This window comes from Peromyscus leucopus, chromosome 4, assembly GCF_004664715.2.
Source record: "Peromyscus leucopus breed LL Stock chromosome 4, UCI_PerLeu_2.1, whole genome shotgun sequence".
NCBI classification, from domain to species: domain Eukaryota; kingdom Metazoa; phylum Chordata; class Mammalia; order Rodentia; family Cricetidae; genus Peromyscus; species Peromyscus leucopus.
The window spans coordinates 106,766,757-106,788,862 of record NC_051066.1 but is presented as its reverse complement, the minus strand read 5'-3'; the positions used below and the strand labels follow the sequence as shown (position 1 = coordinate 106,788,862).

General features: G+C 48.5%; 1 protein-coding gene across 1 annotated transcript; it reads left to right on the top strand.

Moving 5' to 3' along the window:
* Positions 1-472: 472 nt before the first annotated feature.
* On the top strand, positions 473-12,516 carry Ddrgk1 (DDRGK domain containing 1). The gene is made up of 9 exons (XM_028878578.1): positions 473-626; positions 1,609-1,815; positions 2,931-3,043; positions 3,238-3,339; positions 6,608-6,730; positions 7,077-7,115; positions 11,136-11,192; positions 11,694-11,742; positions 12,103-12,516. Exons 1-9 carry the CDS (start codon positions 536-538, stop codon positions 12,267-12,269), a joined length of 948 nt encoding a protein of 315 aa, XP_028734411.1. The 5' UTR covers positions 473-535; the 3' UTR covers positions 12,270-12,516.
* The last annotated feature ends 9,590 nt before the right edge of the window (positions 12,517-22,106 follow it).

Sequence of the window (22,106 nt, the reverse complement as noted above, 5' to 3'; positions counted from 1 at the left end):
CACTCACGTTGCCTTTTTCAATGCTCAAGAGGGCCTACTACCAACCTACAATCCAGCTTAACTGATCCCTTACCCACCCCCACTTTCTTTCTTTAAGGGTTTGTGTCTGAGTGTTTTGCAGGCATGTATGTATGTCTGTGTGCAACGTGCGTGCTCGAGGCTCGAGGAGCTCTGAAGAGGGGCATCCGATCCCCTGGAACTGAGATCACAGAAAGTTGTGAGTCACCGTGCGTGTGGGTGCTGCGATCCGAACCCGGACCTTCTGGAAGAGCAGCCAGTGCTCTGAACCCCAGACTGGCCTCCCTGGGGCTGTATAGCCAAAGACGACCTTGAAATGCTGGTCTCCGGGTCTCCACTTCCCGGAGAGCGCTGGGGGGACTGGCACGGGGGGCAGCCGGGACCTGCCGGTTAACCGAGGCCCGGGTCACCCCGGGGCGGGGGCGGGGCACGGCGTGCGGCTGGGCCGAGCGTACGGGAGTGGGCGGGGCCTGGCGATCCGGGTCCCGCGGGCGCGCCGGCTTCCTTGTCTGCCGTCATGGTGGGGCCCTGGGTGTACGTGGCGGCGGCGGTTCTGCTCATCGGCCTTATCCTCTTCCTGACGCGCAGCCGGGGCCGGGCGGCAGCAGGTAGGCGGTGCCGCCGTCCCCGGGCCGGAGGAGTCCGTTTTCTCAGGGTTCCGGGACTTGGGTAGGCCCTGGCGTCGCGACCCGTGCGCATGCCCTGACGGGCCGCGCTGTGCTGACGAGGAGCTGGTGCGCGGGCCGCACGACAGCTCTGCGCACGCGCATGTGGATGCACTGGAAACCAGTGCGGAGCCCAGGGTTAGGGACTCGACCCGGGAACCGAGCCTGCCCCTCTGCTCTTGCACCAATGGGAGAGGCTGCAGGTTTTCTACTCCTGCCCAGTGTGTTCTGCCTCCTAGGCATTGGAGGACGAGGCAGCCTCAGGAAGCTCCTGAAGGCATCTCCCTCCCCGCCGAAGGAGCCACCCATGCCGCTTGACCTCCCCTGCACCAGGATCAGAAGGCCATGTCATTGGCCTGGCACAAAGCAGTCTTCCTTACTGACACTTCATGTATACTTAGGAAGTTTCTGTATGTCTCTGATGCCAGACCCCCATAAGCTACTTCAGAGCACCTGTGTCCCAGGGGCAGAAGAGAGAAAAGCTCAGGGAAAGCTGATAGCCAACAAACCTTCCAGGGAGGGGAGATTCAGCCCCTGACTGTGAAATGTGCTCTCTGGTTGGAGTACCCTATAAAATTATAGCATAGTATCAAGCAAGAAGTAAATGCAATCTTGCAGTGCGCTTCGAGTGAGTTCTGTAAACCTCAGGGTTGAGAGTATCCTAACAGGTCTCCCGCAAAGGGCAGGGGAGTGAGTTCATAGGAAATAAAGGTATTAAAGCGGGTAGGAACTGAGGAATAAGCTTGTAGCATCAGGCCTAGGCATAAGTAATAAAGGCCTTGACTGACCGAAGTTGGAACAGTGTGCTGTGGGCAGCAATAGTCTGGAAGGAGGTTGAGCAGAGGATGAGACTCCCAAGATGCTGTTCCTCCACTATCGAGAGGATGGGCTGCCTGACCGTGTTGTGGTTCCTCCCTCCCGGAAGCTGGTGGGGAACCGCTGCATGCTGAGGAAGAGCGGGCAGGAGCAGGCCAGGTAGCCCAGCCTTGGCCCCGGGAGTCTGAGGAGCCGAGAACTGGAGGCCGGCCCCGGCGTCGGAGGGACTTGGGCAGCCGTCTACAGGCCCAGCGTCGAGCTCAGCAAGTGGCCTGGGCAGATGTGGATGAGAACGAGGATGAAGCTGTTGTTCCAGGTGAGAGGGCCCAGCCTGGGGGAAGGAGGCAGTATTGAAGGGGTTAATGAGTCCCCCAGACTAGATATGGGCAAGGAGCATGAATCTACAGTGTAAGGACATTTAGTGGTGGAACCAGAGCCTTTGGTCCTCAAAGTCAACCTTTCTTAGCTCAGTCCCTACTCCATTGGGCAGTCCCCCTCTTCATCTTGGTTCAGTGGGATTATCTGTAACCCTAGAATAAATGCTTGGAAATAGAGATGTTTCTGTTGACATGTACGTCTGTATGCTAGCTACTGGGAGTCTCACAAAGTCCTTAGGATTATGGAAAAGAATGTCTCCTCTCTGGTACTTGAAGTCTGGCTTCAATATGAAGAAGAGGTTGCTAGACCTTGTTCAGAATTTAGGCGAATTTGGGACTTTTGCCTTGGTATTATTAGCCCCTTTGGCTTAAAAAGAGCCCTTTAGTGGATGTGTGGTATAATTCCTGCACTCAGAAGACGGAGGCAGGAGCATGGCAAGTTTCAGGCCAACCTGGGTTATATAGCTGTTTCAAAAACAGCAAAGAGGCCTTCTCTTCACTATCCTTCCTGTCTCAAATTTTGGTCATATACTCCGAGGTTCAGGCATCAAAGTATTATTAATTTTCAGCTGGCCCTGCAACAGTCCTGAGGTTGGGGTTACTTTTTCAGTCTGGCTCTGTTAAGATAAAGGGAGAATCCTAGCTGAAGGAGCCCATCAGTTCCTAACTAAACATGGAAGGTGTTGAATTTAAGGTTGGAATACATTTACCCATAAGGCCATCCTTCCCTGGAAGGTTTGGCACAGAGACAGAAATCAGGGACCTCTGCAGGTACAGACACCTGCAATCCACAAACATTCAGGTGTTGACATCTTCTTACAGCTGTGCAGTATCTAAAGTCTCACTTGTCGCCATGGCCTTCCAACTCCCCAAGTCCATATTCGTATGTTCTCACACCCACACTTGTGTGTGATGCACATTTGTGGTAGATGTTTCTGAAAGGCAGAGGTGGGTAGAAACCACACTCCACCCTCGCCAATCCATCTCTTGAGGAAGGTGACTGGGGTGTCCTTTCTGTCTGGGACTTAAATTGTTTTTATCTGACCATACCCAGCCCAGGAGGAAGAAGGCGTTGAGAAGCCAGCAGAAGCTCACCCAACAGGGAAAATTGGAGCCAAGAAACTACGGAAGCTAGAGGAAAAACAGGCTCGAAAAGCCCAGCGTGAGGCAAGCACGGGGGTGGGGCATAGCTCCTGAGGGTGGGAAAGGGCCCAACCTTTAGTGCCCGTGACGGACTGCTCTTGGGGTTCATTTGCTGCCTACCTGACCTTGTCTCCTGCAGTCTTAGCCTATATCCTGGCATGGGGCTGGGCAAACTAGCCAGAGGAAGGGGAGACGTACCTATAGAAACTTCTCTCCAGGCAGAGGAGGCTGAACGTGAGGAACGGAAACGCCTGGAGTCCCAGCGCGAGGCCGAATGGAAGAAGGAGGAGGAGCGGCTTCGCCTGAAGGAAGAACAGAAGGTGAGACCCACTCCAGACACGTGTGGGCTGACCCATCATTACCCAGCCTTCTAGATAGTTCCTGTGGCACTGGGTGCCGTGGTGGCTCACACCCGTAATCCCAGCACTCGAGAAGCTGAGGCCGGAGATCCTTGAGTTCAGGGTCAGCTTGGATTAACTAGCTGCCTCCTGTCTCCAAAACAGAAGATAGGCTGTGGATCCAGCACAAGGGCCTGCCCTGGTTTATTCTTTCCCCTGGCCTCACCTGTGGAAACACTGTGGGTTTGAACTCTGGAGCTCATTCTGGAGACCAGGCTGACCTCAGACTCAGAGATCCACCTGCTTCTGCCTCCTGAGTGCTGGGATTAAAGGTATGTACATTATGCCTGGCTCTTTTTTTTTTTTTTTTTTCCATTTTATATGTATGGAGTTTAAAAAAAAAAAAAAAGCCAGGCATGGTGGTACATGACCATCCCAGTACTTGGGAGTCAGAGGCAGGCAGATATCTGAGTTCCAGGACAGCCAGGACTATGTAAAGAGACCCTGTCTCAGAAAAACAAACAAAACAAACTTTATATGTATGGGTGTTTTGCCTGCATGTATGTCTGTTCACCCTGTCACTGTGTGTGTGCCTGGTGCCCATAGAGGCCAGAAGAGGACGTTAGCACTGGAGTTACAGTTGGCTGTAAGTTACCATGTGGGTTCTGGGATTGGAACCCAGGTCCTCTGGAAGAGTGACCAATGCTCTTAACTGCTGAGCAACCTCTCCAGCCCAGAGCTGGGGATTCTTGTGACTATGAGCTACTAAGGATCCAACCTTTGAGGAACATTGAACGTAGTCGAAGCATCTGGACAGAGAAAGCACCGAAGAGAAAAGGAGATGGAGACACAGGGCAGTTCCAGGTCTCAGGGACCTTGAGGTTATCCAGTCTGTTGAGGGCCTGGCACAGGAGTGTTGCTTGGAGCACTGGAGCCACATAGAACGGTGGTTAATGGCTCCTTGTCTGCCAGATTATTCTAGATCCAGGTTTCCAAGAAAGGGAAGTGCAAACATGTAGGGTACATAAAACAAGAGGGCTCTGGCTGGCTCTGTTCCAGAACTCTGTCTGTCTGGAGGACGCCTGGCCGTGGAGGAGTGGCAGTGGGAGGCATGAGCAGAGAAAGTTCTTCACCTTGTTCGTTTGTTTTTGTTTTTCGAGACAGGGTTTCTCTGGGTAGTTTTGGTGCCTGTCCTGGATCTCGCTCTGTAGACCAGGCTGGCCTGGAACTCACAGAGATCCGCCTGCCTCTGCCTCCCGAGTGCTGGGATTAAAGGCGCGTGCCCCACCGCCCGGCAGTTCTTTACCTTTGAGCAGTAGTTGTGCCTAAGGTACCTTCAGTGTTTTGGCTCTCTCCCTGTTTGAGGTTTCTCAGCAGCCCCCCTCACGATAAGATCCTGGCACATTTCTCAAAGCAATAGTAACACACCCTTAAGTGTCACACTTTATTCAGATTTTTTTCTTCCATTTGGTTTTTTGAGGCAACAGGCTGGCCTCGAACTTGCTGTGTAGCCAAGGATGTCCTTTCCTCCTTTTTCTACTTCCCAAGCCCTGAGAGGAGAGACGTGCACCATTATGCCTGCTTCAGATGGGAATTGAACCCAGGGCTTAATGTTTGCTGGGCAAAGATGCTACCAACTGAGCTACGTATATTCCAGCCCTAGTAGTTTTTTGTTTTTTTAAATTTTTTTCCATATTTTATTTTATGTATATGGTGTTTTGCCTGTGTATTTCTTGAAGGCTAGAAGAGGGCATCAGATTCCTTTGGACTATAGTTGCAGAATGTTGTGAGCTACCATGTAGGTGCTGGGACTCAAACCCAGGTCCTCTGGAAGAGCAGCCACTGCTCCTAACCACTGAGCCATCTCTCCAGCCTAAGTTTTTTTTTGTTTGTTTGTTTGTTTTTTGCAGGGTCATATCTAACGTGCTGTGTTTCATTTACTTATCATGAGTCCTTAGGCCTCTGTGGGATTTGATTGTTGGGTTTTTTATATTTATCCTCTTGATAGCTTTGAAGGGTATTGGGAAAGTACTTGTAGATTGTACCTTGATTTGGATTGACTGATTTTTATTTTTAAGTTTATTTATTTGTCTTTTAGATTAAAAAAATAAGAGCCACCCTATGGGTGCTGGCAACCAAACCTAAGTCCTATGAAAGAGCAGCCAGTGCTCTTAACTGTTGAGCCATCTTTCCACCCGGATTTTTATTTTTAATCAATTAATTTTGGGGGGGGGTTGGGGAAGGTTGTTATTTTTGTTTGTTTTGTTTTGTTTTTGAGACATGGTCTTACTATGTAAAGGCAGGCCTCAACTCTGTATAGCACAGGCTGTCCTCAAACTTGTGGTACTCTGCCTACCTCCACCTTTGGAGTGCTGGAATGACTGGTGTCTGTCTTATGGTTAGAGGGGGGGTTAGGTTTTGTTCTTGTTTGTTCCACTACTGAATACTGAACATGGCCAGTGCATTCCAGGGAAGTGCTCCACTGTTGAGCTGTTACTGTATGCTTTAACTATTTTTCCCATCTCCTCATACTTGTTTGGAAATAAATCACTGTTCTGCTGCCATTTAGAAAGTGGAGAGTTGGCTCTAGATCGAAGGGTCAGTGGGTAAGAGTGTTTACTGCTCTGTTGGAGGGCCAGAATTTGGATCCCAATACCCTTATCAAGTGGCACACAAACACTGGTAACCCCAGCTCAAGAGGTTCTGATGTCCACTTTTGGCCTCCATGGGCAATAGGGAGGTGAACAAAGAGACTAGATGAGCAAAAGGCAAGATAGTCTCCTCTGACATGCCCTTCTAATCTGGGCTGCTGCTGGAAGGTGGGCCTGCCCACATCCGTCAAGGCAGTCAGGTCGGTTCTTCAGGTGAAGCTGTCCACTCGGGTGATTCAGAAGCCAGAGTAGAGTGGGCTGGCTGTGTGCATGGGTAGTAGGAAGTAGAATCTGCTCTTTGTTTGTGTCTGGACATGACCAGGGAGAAGTTGTGGCAATGTTTTCAAGATATTTTTCCTGCATTATCTTCTGAGCGTGGGGCCAGGGGCAGGGCCTGAGCAGCATTGCTGGACTGATAGGGCTGGTGAGGAGAGCCTGTCTCTGCCTGTTGTTTAGCTTGAGACCCAAGGGCGAGCGTCTTGACTTAGCACTGTCTCTGGATTGTATGTGCTTGTGTCCTGCAGAGACAGCGGGGACCAGAACAGATGTGAGTGGGCAGCTGCCCCAAATACCTGCCTCTTCGTTCTCTGTGTTCGCAGGAGGAGGAAGAGAGAAAGGCTCGGGAGGAGCAGGCCCGGCGGGAGCACGAGGAGTACCTGAAACTGAAGGAAGCCTTCGTGGTAGAGGAGGAAGGGGTCGGCGAGACCATGACCGAGGAGCAGGTGGGCCCACCACTCCTGGGAAACCCGTGCCACAGGGGTAGCGTGTGTTCTGTCCAAGGCCATCCACACCACCTTAGACACTTTGGGCTGTGTTCCGAGAAGCAGGTTGAGTGCCTGTAAGTGTAGGCCCTTGTGACTGCAGCCTTGGTCTCAGCAGAGAACGTTGTCCTGTGGTCCCTTAGTCTGGGAGGCTCTACCCCTCATGAGAGCAGGTGATGGGTGAGAACACAAAACAGGCTGCAAGCAGGCAGCATGCAGGTGAGCAGGGAGTAGAGCTAGTTAGGGCCGGGCACACAGCCCTGTGTGTGAGGTAGGGGTGATGCTCACTGCTTTCTCTTCCCTCTAGACTCACAGCTTCCTGACAGAATTCATCAATTACATTAAGGTAAGTGGCTCAGAGAACGCTGGTATCTTCTCCTGCCATGTGAGTGTGCATAAGTGTCTATGTGTGCTTTGTATGTGTTCTCAGGACCAAGCAGGGGCTGTCTCAATTAATCCTGGACCGGAATGGGCATGGGGTCCAGAAAGGTTGAGCGACTGGTTCTTGGCTAAGAAAGTCCCTTCCTTCAGACCCAGAAGGTGGGGAAGGACAGTGGTCTGTGTGGGAGGCTCAAGCCTCTGATGGCTTCCTAATTCTTGGTTTGACAGTTCCTCTGCTCTTCAGACCCCACGCTCAATGAGTCATCATGTTTTGAAGTCAATTCACATGTGTTTGCTGTCAGTTCTGTCGCACCGAGGTGCCACTGAATTGGAACAGAGGTCCTGTGCTCGGTGGTCCTGCCTGGGAACTCGGGCCTTCAGGAAGAAATAGGATGGTGTTTGCATTGTAACCTAGGACAGTTAGCAGTGTCCCTCCATCATAGCCGCTTCGCAGGCTGCCCTGATGCTGCTCTGGGTTGCATAAGCACATCCTGATCTGCTTTGCTGCTAAGCAACTTCTCTCCCACAAAGGATGCGAGAAGGGGAGAGGTTTTCAAGTGCAGCAGCGCAGAGGTGCAGAGGCAGCCCAGGGAAGGAGTGCAGAGGGAGCGGGGGCGACGGTGGGGGTGGCATCAGGGCTGCCAGGAAGCTGGGGCTTGCGTAATCCTCCCCCACCTCTCCTAAAAGAGAGCAGGGTTTCGATGTCTCCCAGCAGCAGTGAGGGGCTGGGCACATGTCTGGGGCCCACGATCCCTAAAGGGGAGAATGGGTAGCATCTCCCAGAGGGTCCTGTTCCCTTAGCTTGTGAGCATTCCCCTTCGATGAAGCCCGCACTCTGCCCTGGCACACTGCCCTGGGCAAAGTTTGTCACACTGTCCCGCTGTTGTTGAGAACTTGCTGTCCCTACCTACACGTCGGGAAGCGGCGCTTCCTTCACGTGGCCTCCCAGGTGGATCTAGAGGTCAGCTTCAATGTTGCCCTCTTTTCTGCAGAGGCCAGAAGAAAGTTTCCAGGTAGGTCTGACTCTTGCTTTTGTGGCTCCCTGAAGATTCCTTTTTTGTTTTGTTTTATTTTTGAGACGATTTCTCTGTGTAGCTCTTGCTGTACTGGAAGTCACTGTGTAGACCAGGTTGGCCTTGAACCCAGAGATCTGCCTGCCTCTGCCTCCTGAGTGCTGGAATTAAAAGCATCAGCCACCACCACCCGGTGAGGTTCCATTCTTGATGTTTTCCAAATTCTTGGAGCTTAGGAATTTGTTCAGCCTGTGCTGGCTTATTCTCTTGGAGCTACCATCTTGAGGAAGGAAGAGGACTTGTGAAATTCATTCCATCCACCCTCTTCCTCACTCCAAGGGATCAGCCCTATAGACAGAATTTCAGAACTGGAAGGTTTCTGCACACAGCTCCCTTCATGTGAACACTAAGGACGTCTGTTCCACTTTCTGCCATGACTAGTTATATCTGTTTGTTCAAATACACTTTTGACCCTAGTAGTACCCTTAGGCCAGATCCTCAGGAACCAGGCACCACAGGAGGTGACGAAGGTCCTGCTCCAAGCTGCTGCTGAGAGCCTGGTGCCTGGTCTGATAATAAAGGTAGAAATTGCCGGCTAGATCACCTTGTGTTTGTCCGATCCCTGGTCCAACTGCCTCTTGATTGGATCCTTCCCAGCCCTCCCATCCCCACCCCGCACCCCTGCTTGCATATACGGTTTGGCATTCCCACAAGTCACATGCCATATGTAGCCGAGGAGGCGTCACCATGTCATTACTCCCCCAGCTCATTTGCTGTGGGAGAGTTCACGGAAATGCAAAGGACCGCCTTCTCTCAAAGCATATGCTATATGTAGCAAAGGTGGGGGCAGATGCATGTGCAGACCCAGCTGTGACTCCTGCCTGAGATGCTGGGAACAAGTTTCTCCTGAGGATGTGAGAGCAGCCATGAAACATGGCACTTCCTCCACCATTAGTATGGTTACTTGGTGTGTTTGTGTGGGTGCTCCTATGTGCTGGTGTGTGTGTGCGTAGATATGCACATATTTGGGGGACTTCTGCTATTGTTTGTTCCTCAGGTACTGTCCATCTTTTTTTTTTATCCAAGGAGAGGGGTGATGTACAGTCTCTCACTGGCCTGGAACCCCAAGTAGACTACGCTGGCTGGCCAGTGAGCCCAGTCATCTACCTGTCCCTGCCCTTCCAGCACTGAGGTTCCAAGTGCACGATGTCACCACACCCAGCTGTTTGCTTGGTTTTTAGACAAGTTCTCACTATGTAGACTTGAACTCTGGAGATCCCTCTGCCTCTGCCTCTGCCGCCTGAGTGCATGCACTGCCACTTCCAGTCACGCCCAGCTTCTCTGTGTGAGTTTTGGGATTGGGCTCCAGTCCTTGGAAGCACACAAGCTCTTGAATGACAGCCATCTCGCCAGCCCTAGTGATGATTATTTGGCCATTCCAGGTGAGAGAGGGATGTGCCTCGGACAGTATGAAGAGGATGAGTGAAAAGAGGTGTAGACATGTCAGGACTGTGGAGATCTAGTCTAAAGGGATGGGAAACACACACAAAGGAGGAGTGAGTTTCCATGGGCCCTTATCAAAGACCTCAGGCCTGTTATCTTTCCTTTCCTTTTCTGTTTACTTCTGTTTACCGGACAGGCTTTTAGCTCAGGGGTAGGAACTGTCTCTCTTGTTTACTATTTCTTCAACCCCCCCCTCCCCTTTTAATGTGAGTGAATGTTTTTGCCTCCATGAATGCCCGTGCTCCTGGAGTTCTGTGGAACTAGTTATGGATGGTTGTGAGTCACCATGTGGGTGCGAGGAATCAAGCCTGGGTCCTCTGCAAGAGTACAAGTGCTCTAACCACTGAGCATCTCTCCAGCCCCATCTCTGCGCCTTCTTAACGCTTGTCTGCAGGTCCTCGGCAAGCACAGGGCCAGATAAGAGGTGTGGTTTGGTTTGCTTTTCTTTTTCGAAATGGAGTCTTGTAGCTCAGACAGGCCTTAAACTCAATACATGGCCAGAAATGGTCTTGAACTGACCTTCCTGCCTCTAACTTCGAAGTACTGGGATTACAGGCATGTGCCACAACACCTGGCTTAGGTAACCACTTTTTATTTTTAAGAGCTTAAAAACAAAAGGACCCGCCAGGTGGTGGTGGTACAGGCCTTTAATCCCAGTACTCAGGAGGCAGAGCCAGGCGGATCTCTGTGAGTTCGAGGCCAGCCTGGTCTACAGAGTGAGTTCCAGGACAGGCATCAAAACTACACAGAGAAACCTTGTCTTGAAAAAACCAAAAAAAAAAAAAAAAAAAAAAAAGACCAAAGTTTGGGCTGGCAAGATGGCTCAGCAGGTAAAGGCACTCACTGTCAGACCTCAAGATCTGAGTTCAGTCCCTGGGACTCACATGATGAATGGAGAGAGCCAACTTCTGAGCACTGTCCTCTGACCTATATGTGTGTTGTTGCATGTGTACACACACACACACACACACACACACACACACACACACACACACACATCTAAATCATTTTAAAATGTTAGTTTAAAAAAATGATGTGTGCTGGGCAGTGGTGGCTCACACCTTTAATCTCAGCACTGTGAGGCAGAGGCAGGTGGATCTCTGAGTTCAAGGCCAGCTTGGTCTACAGAGCGAGTCCCGGGACAGCTAGAGCTACATAGAGAAGTTTGTCTCAAAAAAACCTATTAAAAAAACAAAACAAAACAAAAAAAAAAAGGTGTGTGTGTATACATGTAGAAGCCAGAAGACAGCTTTGGGTGTCATTTTTAGGTGCCATTGACCTTGTTTTTTTTTTTTTTTTTTTTTGGTTTGGTTTGGTTTGGTTGGTTGATTTTTCTAGGCAGAGTTTCTCTGTGTAGCTTTGGAGCCTGTCCTGGAACGTGTCGACCTTGTTTTTAAAGACAGTGCATCTTACTGGCTTAGAGCTGGCCACATGGTCTCAGCCTCTCCTCTTCTTCCTTTTATCTGTAGCAGTCCAAGGTTGTGCTTTTGGAAGATCTGGCTTTCCATATGGGTCTGAGGACTCAGGTAAGCCCTGGAACATGGATTAGAATGTAGAATATAGCTAAAAGGTCTGTGTGGCAAGTAGGGGCTGGCCTGAATTTGGTAAGTTGTGATGCCCTTCCAGGCTGTCTCTGACCAAGAGTGAACAGGGTGTAAGAATTTCTTGGCATTCCTGGAATCCTGCATTTCTACAAAGATGAAAAGAACAGGAAAGAAAAAGAAAATTTAAATGCCATACTTTAGCCTTCCCTGTGACCACAGCAGCCCAAATGCAGTTACCTCTTGTAACAGGTTATTTTGCATCAAGACATCTCCACTATTCCCTTTCCACCTTAAAGAGAGCTGGTAGATCCTCGCATCAGACAGAGCCCCTCCACTCAAGAGTCCTCACTAAAGGGAAGCATGGTCACAGCCAGGGGACAAGCATGATAGAGAGGGGGGGAAGGGGACTGTAGTAGTAGAGGGGCAGTGGGGCTGTGGGCATGGGGACCACAAGACAAGCTCTGAGACTTGTTTTCCTCCTAGGACACCATAAACCGCATCCAAGACCTCCTCAGTGAGGGGACGCTAACAGGTGAGAGAATGAGAATCAATTCTGTGCATACAGCCCTGGCCTAGGGGAGTGTGTGACCACTGAAGGCGGCGGGACTTCTTCCAAAGGCCTCGCGGCCTCTCCAGGTTGGGAGGGATATGTGATGAGGGACACTGAGGAATTGGACTTGGTTGTAAGGAAGACATATAGAAGCCCCGGTCTAAGTATAGAGTGAGGAATATGAAAAAAGCATTGTGTGACTCGCCTACATGGGATTTGATAGAAATCCAATCCCTAGGAAGGGCCAGGCTGACAGGAGACCTGAAAGGAATAAGTGGGCATTTTCAGGTTAGGTAGGAAAGCCCGGGAGGACTCAGTCCTACAACATGCATGTCCCCACAGGTGTGATTGACGACCGGGGCAAGTTCATCTACATAACCCCAGAGGAACTGGCTGCCGTGGCCAATTTCATCAGACAGCGGGGCCGGGTATCCATCGCTGAGCTTGCCCAGGCCAGCAACTCCCTCATCTCCTGGGGCCAGGACCTTCCTGCCCAGGCTTCAGCCTGACTCCAGCCCCTACTTGACTGTATCATGTGGCCTACGTACATCACCGTCCTTACCTGCCATCTTGGGGCAGGGATGAAATATGACCAGAAAGTTGTGGATTAAAGGCCTGTGAGCACTGCTGAGCTTCTTGTGGCTTGGTGTAGAAGGCCTGGCCTGCGGTCTCAGATAAGCAGTGAAATCTAGACCTCAGGATGTATCTTAGAGGTGAGAGGGTCCCTTATAAGGTGATTTCATAAAAACAAACAAAAAACCCTGTTACACATTTATTGTATTTGTTTGTGCCCCTCCAGCTCAGCTCCTTGGATGAGTTCCCTTTTTTGGAAAGAGAAAAATGCATATAGGAGAGTCTCTCAGGCTGTATCTCCTCTTAGTTGGGGAAGGAAGTCTCACCATCTTATTACAAACCCAGGAGTTCTGAGGAGAGCCACGAGCCCTGGGAGAAGAGTTGATGAGAAATGCAAGGATGGAGGCCTGGGAGCATAGGTTCCTCTTAAAGGGAGGTCTCTGGAACAGAGATGGGTTAGCTCCTTCCAGGCAGGGAGAGGAAGAAGAAGGCCCCTTTGGGCTGGATGTAATTGTTCTGACAGCACATCACATGAACTCAGCCCTGAATCCAAGTGGTATGAGTGATTCCACCCACTGGATACGAGGAACATATGCTCAGAAGTGGGTGTGGGATGGAAGATGCGAGTCTCTTGGAGGGTCATTTGCTCTGGTTCCCGTGGGCTGTGTATGGAGTGGCCATCATACTGTGCTGAGGATGTGACACATTTTTAAATTACTTTATTTGATGTGTATGGGTGTTTTTGTCTGTGTGGATTTGTGTGTACCATGTGCATGCCTGCAGAGTCCAGAAGAGGGCATCAGGTCCCTTGGTACTAGAGTTATAAAGGGCTGTGAGCTGCCGTGTAGGTGCAGCTCACAGCCTACTCTGGAAGAGCAGCCACTGCTCCTCACCTTTGAGCTGTCTCTTCTCTAGACTCTTGTTTGTTGCTTTGGGGTGTGTGTGTGTGTGTGTGTGTGTGTGTGCGCGCGCGCGCGCGTATGCATGCATGCCTACACAAGATCTCACTAGCTGACTTGGAGCTCATTGTATAGACCAAGCTGGCCTTGAACTCACAGAAATCTGCCAGATTCTACTTCCCAAGTACTAGAATTAAAGGCATACACCACCATGTAGAACCTCCTTCGTTTGTTTGTTTGTTTGTTGAGACAGTAGACACTTCTAGTCAGTGAATAAAGGGCTGCATCCATTGTTGGTGAGGGCAACTGTAACCTAGTCTTCGTAGGAGAGGAGGAGATGCAGATGGCCACGTAAGAGGCAGGGTAAGAGAGGCATAGTTGACAATAGAGTCAGCTCCTCAGTGGTTCCCATTCCTAGTTACACATTAGGACAGCCTGAGGGTTCTCAATACTCTCCCCCTCGACCCAAGGCCAGTTACGGCAGAATCTTGATACCATCAGAGTACAGCAGCAGGTGTGGACTCCACGGTGGAGGCTGGGGAGATGGTTCAGCGGCTAAAAGCACTATCCATGCAAGCCTGTTGACCCAGGTTCCAAACCTAACACCACATGCAAAGCTAGACATGTTACCATGCATCTGTAATCCCAGGATTCCTGCAGTGAGATGGTAGCAGAGCCCAGAAACTGGGGGCTGCTAGCCTGGAATATGCAGCATAACAACAGGAAGAAGAAAGACTGCCTCAGCAAGTGGCCATTGAGACCTGTTCCAGAAAGTTGTCCTCTGACCACCACACAGCTCCGTGGCATACATACAGTCACGTTCACTTAGACACACACAGATAACAAAAATCAAACCTCCAGAAAGAGAGGCTTCTCAGACCAAGACAGCAGCTCCAGTACCCTACCTCCACCTAACCCATCCTCAGATCTGTGTCTAGGTGGCAAGATGCAGCTCTGGCACTGCTAGGCCATTCTCCGGACCAAGCCCCAAGGCCTGAAGTAGGATGAAAGCACATCTTTGACATCTTCTTGTTTTGTTTTGTTTGTTTTTGTTTTGTTTTCAAGACAGGGTTTCTCTGCATACCCCTGGCTGTCCTGGAACTTGCTCTGTAGACCAGGCTGGCCTCGAAATCACAGAGATCTGCTAGCCTCTGCCTCCCAAGTGCTAGGATTAAAGGCATGCGCCACCACTACCCAGCTCTTTGACATCTTCTAAAAATTTTTTTGGGGGTGGTGGTGGTGGCAGAGTCTTATGTAGCCCAGGCTGGCTTCAAATTTAGGATACTCTGGACTCAGCACTTCCCAAGTGCTGGCATTATAGGCATGCACTGCCACCCTCCTGGCCCCAGCCTTTAATTCATGATGTTCCAAAGGCTTGGTGTAAAAAGAAAAGCCTATAACCTCTCTCTCTCTCTCTCTCTCTCTCTCTCTCTCTCTCTCTCTCTCTCTCTCTCTCTCTCTCTCTCTCTCTCTCTCTGTGTGTGTGTGTGTGTGTGTGTTGTCTGCATACCACATACATGTTGTGGCCATGGAACCAGAAAAAAGTGTTGGATCCCCTGGAGTTACAAATAGGAGCTGCAATTTGGATGCTAGGAATCAAGCCCAGGCTGTCTGGAAGAGCAGCCAGTCTTCTTAACCACTGAGTCCTCTCTCCAACCCCTAAAGGCATATGATCTTTTGTGCATTATGTGTTCATTATTTAGTACTTAGTCTGTTAATGTAATAAACTTACTAAATGAACAGTTCACCAAATAATAAGTAGCTAATGTTTTGCTAAACTTACTAAATGAACAGTTCACCAAATAGTAAGCAGTTAATGGTTTGCTAAATATGTGTAGATTGTTTTCACAACTGCTCCGTTAAAACCTGAAGGTGGGCCGGTAGCTCACACCTTTAGTCCCACACTCTGGAAGCAGAGGCAGTTGGATCTCTGTGAGTTCCAGGACAGCTAGGATACGCAACTTAGAATTTTTTAAACATTAAGTGTTAAGGATTTCTAAGATTTTAATTAAAAATTATTAGGGCTGTAGATACATCTCATATAGAACCTTATGTTTGATTTCTAGCACCATACACAAAAAGTTCATATATAATTTTTTTCATTTTATTTAAGTAACATTTTTCTCTTTCATTTTACAAACCAACCACAATTTCCCCTCCTCTCCTCCCATCCTATCCTCCACCCCCACCCCCATTTCTCATCTACCCCCCTCCACATCCACTCCTCCATCTCCATTGAGAAAGGGGCAGGTCTTTCATGGGCCTGAACAAAGCCTGGTACATCCAGTTGAGGCAGGACTGAGCTCCTCCCCTTGCATCAAGGCTAGTGAGGTAATTCAGCATAGGGAACAGGTTCCCAAAAGCCAGTTAAACACCAGAGACAGGTCCTGATCCCACTGCTAGGAGCCTCACAAAGAGACCACGTTAACACAACTGTCACACACACACACACACACACACACACACACACACACACACACACACACACACACACACGCAGAGGGCCTATGCAGGCTCCCTAACTGTTGGTCCAGAGTCCATGAGCTCCCACGAGCTCAAGTCAACTGTCTCTGGGTTCCCCTGTCATGACCCCCCAGCTCGTAAATCCCTCCACTTTTTTTTCAGCAAGACTCCCAGAGCTCAGCCCAGTGGATCTCTGCATCTGCTTCCATCAGTTACTAGATAAAGGCTCTGTGATGACAATTAGGGTAGTCACCAATATGATTATAGAGTAAATGACCAATTTAGGTTCCCTCTCCACTATTGCTAGGAGTCTTAGCTGGGGTCATCCTGTGACTTCTTGGGGGTTTATCTGGCTCCAGGTTTCTCCCTAACCCTAAGTGCCCCCCTCCCATCAAGATGAATATGTAAATGTTTTAAACACTTGTTCTGTTTCTAGATAGGGCCTTATGTAACACATGCATACTTCTTGTAGGCAGCTGAAGCAAACACTTCACAGTACATTACCTACTATATTCTGGTGCATGATGCTTTTTGTCTAGTGTATCTCATTGCCAGTGGGGGCTAAGTTTCCAGCACACCAATGGTGGTTTGATTTTACAGCTCATCAACAAATCTAAACAGGATCTTACTAAGATTCAGCCTAAACTGGCCTTGAACTCTTTTTTTTTTTTTTTTTTCAACTTCTCTGTCTTTGCCCTTCTAACCCTGGTCCAGCTCTCACTCACAGATCCCCGCCTCCCCTGCTCCCCCCCCCCCCCAGCCTTGAACTCTTAATGCTCCTGTCTCCACCTTACAAACCCTGGGGTTTCAGTTATACAGTACTGTGCCTGGCTCCATGAACAGATCTTTAAACCTGTAGATGTGGAAATGTAAATTCAGTATTAGAGTACTTTAATGTGAGACCCTACATTTTATCCCCAGCACCTAAAAATGAGAGAGAAAGAAATAAAAAGAGTCTGAAAGAGCCTTGTTCCTTTCACATTGAGTACAGGGCCAAGAGTAAGTATCTAGGTAAGTGTTATGTATTGTACATAACTGGGTGTGTGTGTGTGTATGTGTGTGTGTGTGTGTGTGTGTGTGTGTGTGTGTGTGTATGTATGTATGTTTGGTTGGTTTTTGTTTGTTTTGGTGATTCATCTCAAACTTGGTTCCTTCTGTATACTAAACAGGTACTCTACCAATATAACCAAATGCATGTACTCAGCCTTCTGAGTGTTGGGATTGAAGACTTGAGCTACTACATTGGCTGGCAATTGTAATGGCGTGCGTGCATGCGTGCGTGCGTGCCTATGTATGGGTACTTAAGGCGGCCAGCAGTGGCCCCTGGAGCTGGAGTTTGAGGCAGCTATGACTGCTAGATATGGGTGCTGGGAACTGAACTCAGGACATCTTTGAGACTTGTAGTGCTCCTAACCACTGAGCCATCTCTCCAGCCCTGTTTTTTGTTTGTTTAAAGATTTATTGTATGTGTGTGTGTGTGTGTGTGTGTGTGTGTGTGTGTGTGTGTGTGTATCATGTGGTTACAAGTATCCATGGAGCCACCCAGTGTATGTGCTAGGAACTAAATCTAGGTCCTCCAGAAGAACAGGAAACTCTTTTAACCACTAAGCCATTTCTTCAGCCCTGTTTGTTTTTTGAGACAGGATCTCTTATGGCCTAGGCTGGCCCTGAACCTGCTTATAACTGAGGATGACCTTGATCCTTCTCTTTCCATGAAAGTACTGGGATTATAGGCATGTGTTAGTTACCATGTCTAGTTTATGTGGTGCTAGGGATTGAACCCAAAGCCTCCTGCATGCAGGCGAGCATTGTACTAAGGTACATTCTCGGCCCTATTTGTTTACTTGTTTTCATTCTGTCTGTCTAACCCAGGCTTCCCTGGAACTCACTATGTAGACCATACTGGCTCTCTTGTCACTTTTATATTGCTGTGTGAAGAGACACACAAGCAAGGCAGTTTGTATAAAAGAAAGCATTTGATCGGGGTCTCGCTTACAGTGTCAGAGGGTGAGTCCATTATCATAAAGGAGAGCACGGCAGCAGGCAGGGAGGTTCTGAAGCAGTAGTTGAGAGCTCTACATCCTTATTGTCAGTCAGCAGACCCAAACAGACAGACAGACAGACAGACACTGGGCCTGGTGTGACACTTCCAACAACGCCACATCTCCTGCAGCAGCCCTAGTGACACCCCCAGCAAGGCCACATCCACTCTAACACGGTTAACACTTAATCCTTCTCTGACATCAGCTGGAGAGTAAAGTATGCAAATATACGAGCCTATGGGTGTGTGTGTGGGGGGGGGGCAATCTCATTCAAAACTGGCAGGAACTTTTGATCCTGCCTGTGCCTCTCAAATGCCTGGCTGCCTTAAAGTCCATAATCTTAAGGAAATTGTTTCCACAACTCAGTTACTGTCCCTACTGAGTGACAGTGACTCAGGAGAAGAGACATTAACATAGCAAAGTGAAAGACACAAAGGCAGATAAAGTTCATTAGGTCATCACCAAATCGGTCTGTAGTAATTATGTAAAACAAGTTTACAAAGAAAACTCGGAGCTGGATTGATTTATTCTAGCTATTACAAAACTTAGAGCTGTTTTAAGTCTGTACATTTCCATGACATTGGTTGAGTCTGTAACCCCAACAGATAGGAGCTATAAGGTGAGGAGTTCAAGGCTCGCTTTGACTCTATAGCAAGCTCTAGCCAGACTGGGGAACCAGAAACTTTTCCTTCAAATCAAGACAGAAAAACCTGTCCTGCTTCTCACACCGGTGTGAGCACAGAGTGCTCGCATGCTTGAGGGCAGTGGTGGGTCCTTCTTTTTATTTCGTGTCTTGCAAAGAAGTTTGCAGTGATGGAGCACAGGTGGTCTGTAGTATTATAACCCATCAATTGTTTCATTATTTAGAAACATAGTCTCACTGTGTAGCCTTGGCAGACCTGGAACTCTATTTAGACCAGGTTGGCCTTCAACTCGTTGAGGTTCATCTGCCTCTGCCAGTGCTCAAGATCAAAGGTGTGTGCCATCCCTCCCAAAACAAAACAACATTGAATGTTGAGACCTGGGGAATATAACAGTATAAACTATATACTTTAGGTAAGGTATATAATTAGTTAAAAAGTGATAAGAATACAGTCATGAATATGGTTTTACGTTTTTCTCCACCTTTTGGTTTTCATGGACTGTGTGTGTGTGTGTGTGTGTGTGTGTGTGTGTGTATGCACATGTAATCAGCTTATAAAACATTATAAAAGATCTCACCATACTTGGATCATGACCATTCCAGTTATATTTTTATATTGATCTGTGTAGTCCTAAGAATCTTTACAGCTAATTTCCATAAATGTTTGGTCCAAGTTCAAAGGTTTTTAGTTCCTCATTAAGTTAGCACTGCTGTAAGTTAAAAAAAAAAAAAGTTTTAAGCCTGGGGCTGGGGAGGTGAGTTGGTAAAGTGCCTAATGGGCACCCATATAAATGCCAAGTGCCAGAATATGTCTGTAACTGGGGAGGGAGGAGCATACACATGCAGATCCCTGCACCCCATTGGCTAATAAGTCTAGCCAAATCCATGAGCTCCAGCTTTTGTGAAAGACCTCGTTTCAGAAAACAAGGTAAGAGTGGTCAAGGTAGAAGGCGATCAAGGCAGGTCCTGCCGCCCTCCGGGCCCCGGGTGTGCATGTGCACAAAACTGTCCTGACTCCTGTGTAAACCTCACAAGCTTTAGTACAAGTGCCCCAAACTAAAATGTGAATTAAAGTTCATCATTTACCAGTTTGGTGTTCGGAGGCACAGTCCTCCCACAGAAAAAGACTGGAGTTCTCCTTTGAAGCTGAAAGTTTTCTACTTCAGTGTGGCCATTTGGGTTATATGAGTGACTTCTTTGCCTGCTCCTCTATAGACCTGAGGCCTTTGTGATTTTATTCACCAGCAATGATCATCCTTCTGTGTCTGTCTTCCACTGCTGCCGTGATGTCATACCCGAAGCCTAGTGCTGGAAAACAACACAGATTTACTTGTGTATGTAGTTATTTCGATACAGGGTCTCTTGTATCTCAGGCTGGCCTTGAACTCTATACATAGCTGTGGAGGACGTTGAACTTCTGATCCTCCTACTTAACTCCAAGTGCTAGGATGACAAGTGTGTCCTGCCTGCTCAGTTTTATGTTGTGATAGAGCTCAAACCAAGGACTTCATGCAAGCACTGAGTTATAACCACAGCCCAATGTAGATTTATTATGTTTGGAGTCTTAGAACCCCAACATAGTTTTTACAGGGTAGGACTGAATTCCTTTCAGGAAATGGCCCATTTCTTTCTTACATCTGCAAATCCAATTATATCATTCTCTCTAGCCAGTTTTCTGTTAGCTTTCCTTCTGTTTTTCTTCTCTTTTTGTTTGTTTAGACAGGTTTTCTCTGTATAGATCAGGCTGTCCTGAAACTCAGAGAACTGCCTGCCTCTGCCTCCCGAGAGCTGGGATTAAAGGAGAGCACCACCACGCCCAGCCACATCAGTGTTCATTTTTAACAGGTCTCAGTGCATAGCCCTGGCAGGCCTGAAACCTGATATATATCCCCAGAGAACTGGGTAACGGCATGTGCCACCATACCAGACCCAATCATCAGTCTTTTCTCTTTTATTTCCCTCCCTCCCTTCCTTCCTGCTTCCTTCCTTTCTTCCTTTTCAATCAGTTTGACTTTTGTTTTTAATAGCTTTTCTTTATCCCATTGATAAGAGAGGGATTCCCAAGTCTAAAGTTACAGGAGCTGCCAAACAGAACACCTGACACTAGACAAGTGAGGTTGATAGCATGTATTTCTTAAATGTGACCACAGTTCAGGGGAAGAAGATACGCAAGCCAGGCACGGCTGCACTGGAGCTGCACCTGGGAATGGAGAAAACCAATGGGAGCTGTGGAGGCGAGCTTCGCAGTACCAAGAGGGTGGTGGTGGTGCCCTCTAGCTTTGGTAGTGAATGTGATTGATTGGCCAGTTTGGATCCTAGAGCTGAGAAAGGAATTAAAATCTGCCGATGGAGAAGTAAGTGCCTTATGTGCTCTATTGGTATGAAACTTGGGGGCTTTACTCACATGTTCAAAGTAGAGGGGCAACCTGCACTTAGACCATTTACACCTTCCTGGGTTTACCAAAGCCAAGGTAGTGCATAATCTTGAGTCTTAGTATCAGCTGTGGTAAGTTAGAGTTCCTTTTCACCTTCCCTAGGATTTCACTCTCTAGCTCAGGCTGGTCTGAAAGTATGTAACCCAGCTTGGCCTTGTGGCAGTCTTCTGCCTCTCTCCTACCCCACTGACCACTGCTAGGATTACAGGTGGCACCTTTTGTGGTTTTTTCCATGTGGATGGGTGTTTTGCCTGCATGTATGTCTGCACCACATGCATGCCTGGTGCCTTTGGAGGCTTGAAGAGGGTATCGGATCTTCTGAGACTGAAGTCCCAGATGGTTGTGAGCTGTCATGTACATGCAGTGACTGGAACTTCCAGAGGAATGGGTTCTCTAGAAGAGCAGCTGGCTAGTTCTCTTAACTACTGAACCATTTCTCCAGCCCATAAATAATATACTATTTTAGATGGAGTCTTACTGCATTGTCCAAGCTGATCTCCAGTTTGTGGGCTTCCACCTCAAGCTCCTGAGTAGCTTGGACTACAGGCATGTGCTAACACACATAGCTATGAATGACTTCTTTTCTTTTGAAACAGGTTTTTGCCAGGTGGTGATGGTGCACACCTTTAATCCCAACACTTGGGACGCAGAGACAAGTGGATCTCTGAGTTCTAGGACAGCCTGGTCTATGGAGTGAGTTCCAGGACAGCCAGGGATACACAGAGAAAGAGGTTTTCACTTTGTAGCCCAGGCTGGCCTCAAACTCCAAGCGCTCTTCCTGCTTCAGCCACCGGAGTACTGGGGTTAGCACATCCTCCTTGGTGCTTTGTATTGCTCTGAAGAGACGAAACCACATCCCCCCCCCCTCTCCATCCCTAGCTGTCCTGGAACTTGCTTTGTAGCCCAGGCTGGCCTCAAATTCACAAGATCCACCTGCCTCTGCATCCGGAGTACTTGGATTAAATGCCTGGCTGGTTTTGCTTTTTCAAGACTGTGTTTCTCTTGAAAAAACCCTGGCTGTCCTGGAACTCACTTTGTGGATCAAACTGGCCTCCAACTCACAGAGATCTGGGATTAAACCCCAGCATTGAGCCACCACACCTGGCATATTATGATTTTCAAAATTGAAAAGACATCTCTTGTTTCTAGAAAGTTAACAAATGGTGCTCCTGAGACATATAATAGCAACATATTTGAGTTCTGAGGATAAAGAAAAACTCTGGGCAGATGAGGGTTCAGCAGGTAAAAGTGCTTGGGACACAATCTAAGTTCTATTCCCAAAGCCATGATG

Coding starts and splice junctions, on each gene's coding strand:
- Ddrgk1 (XM_028878578.1), top strand. CDS start 536: ATGGTGGGGCCCTGGGTGTACGTGGCGGCGGCGGTTCTGCTCATCGGC. Junction 1,816..2,930: donor GGATGAAGCTGTTGTTCCAG/GTGAGAGGGCCC, acceptor GACCATACCCAG/CCCAGGAGGAAGAAGGCGTT. Junction 3,340..6,607: donor GCCTGAAGGAAGAACAGAAG/GTGAGACCCACT, acceptor CTGTGTTCGCAG/GAGGAGGAAGAGAGAAAGGC.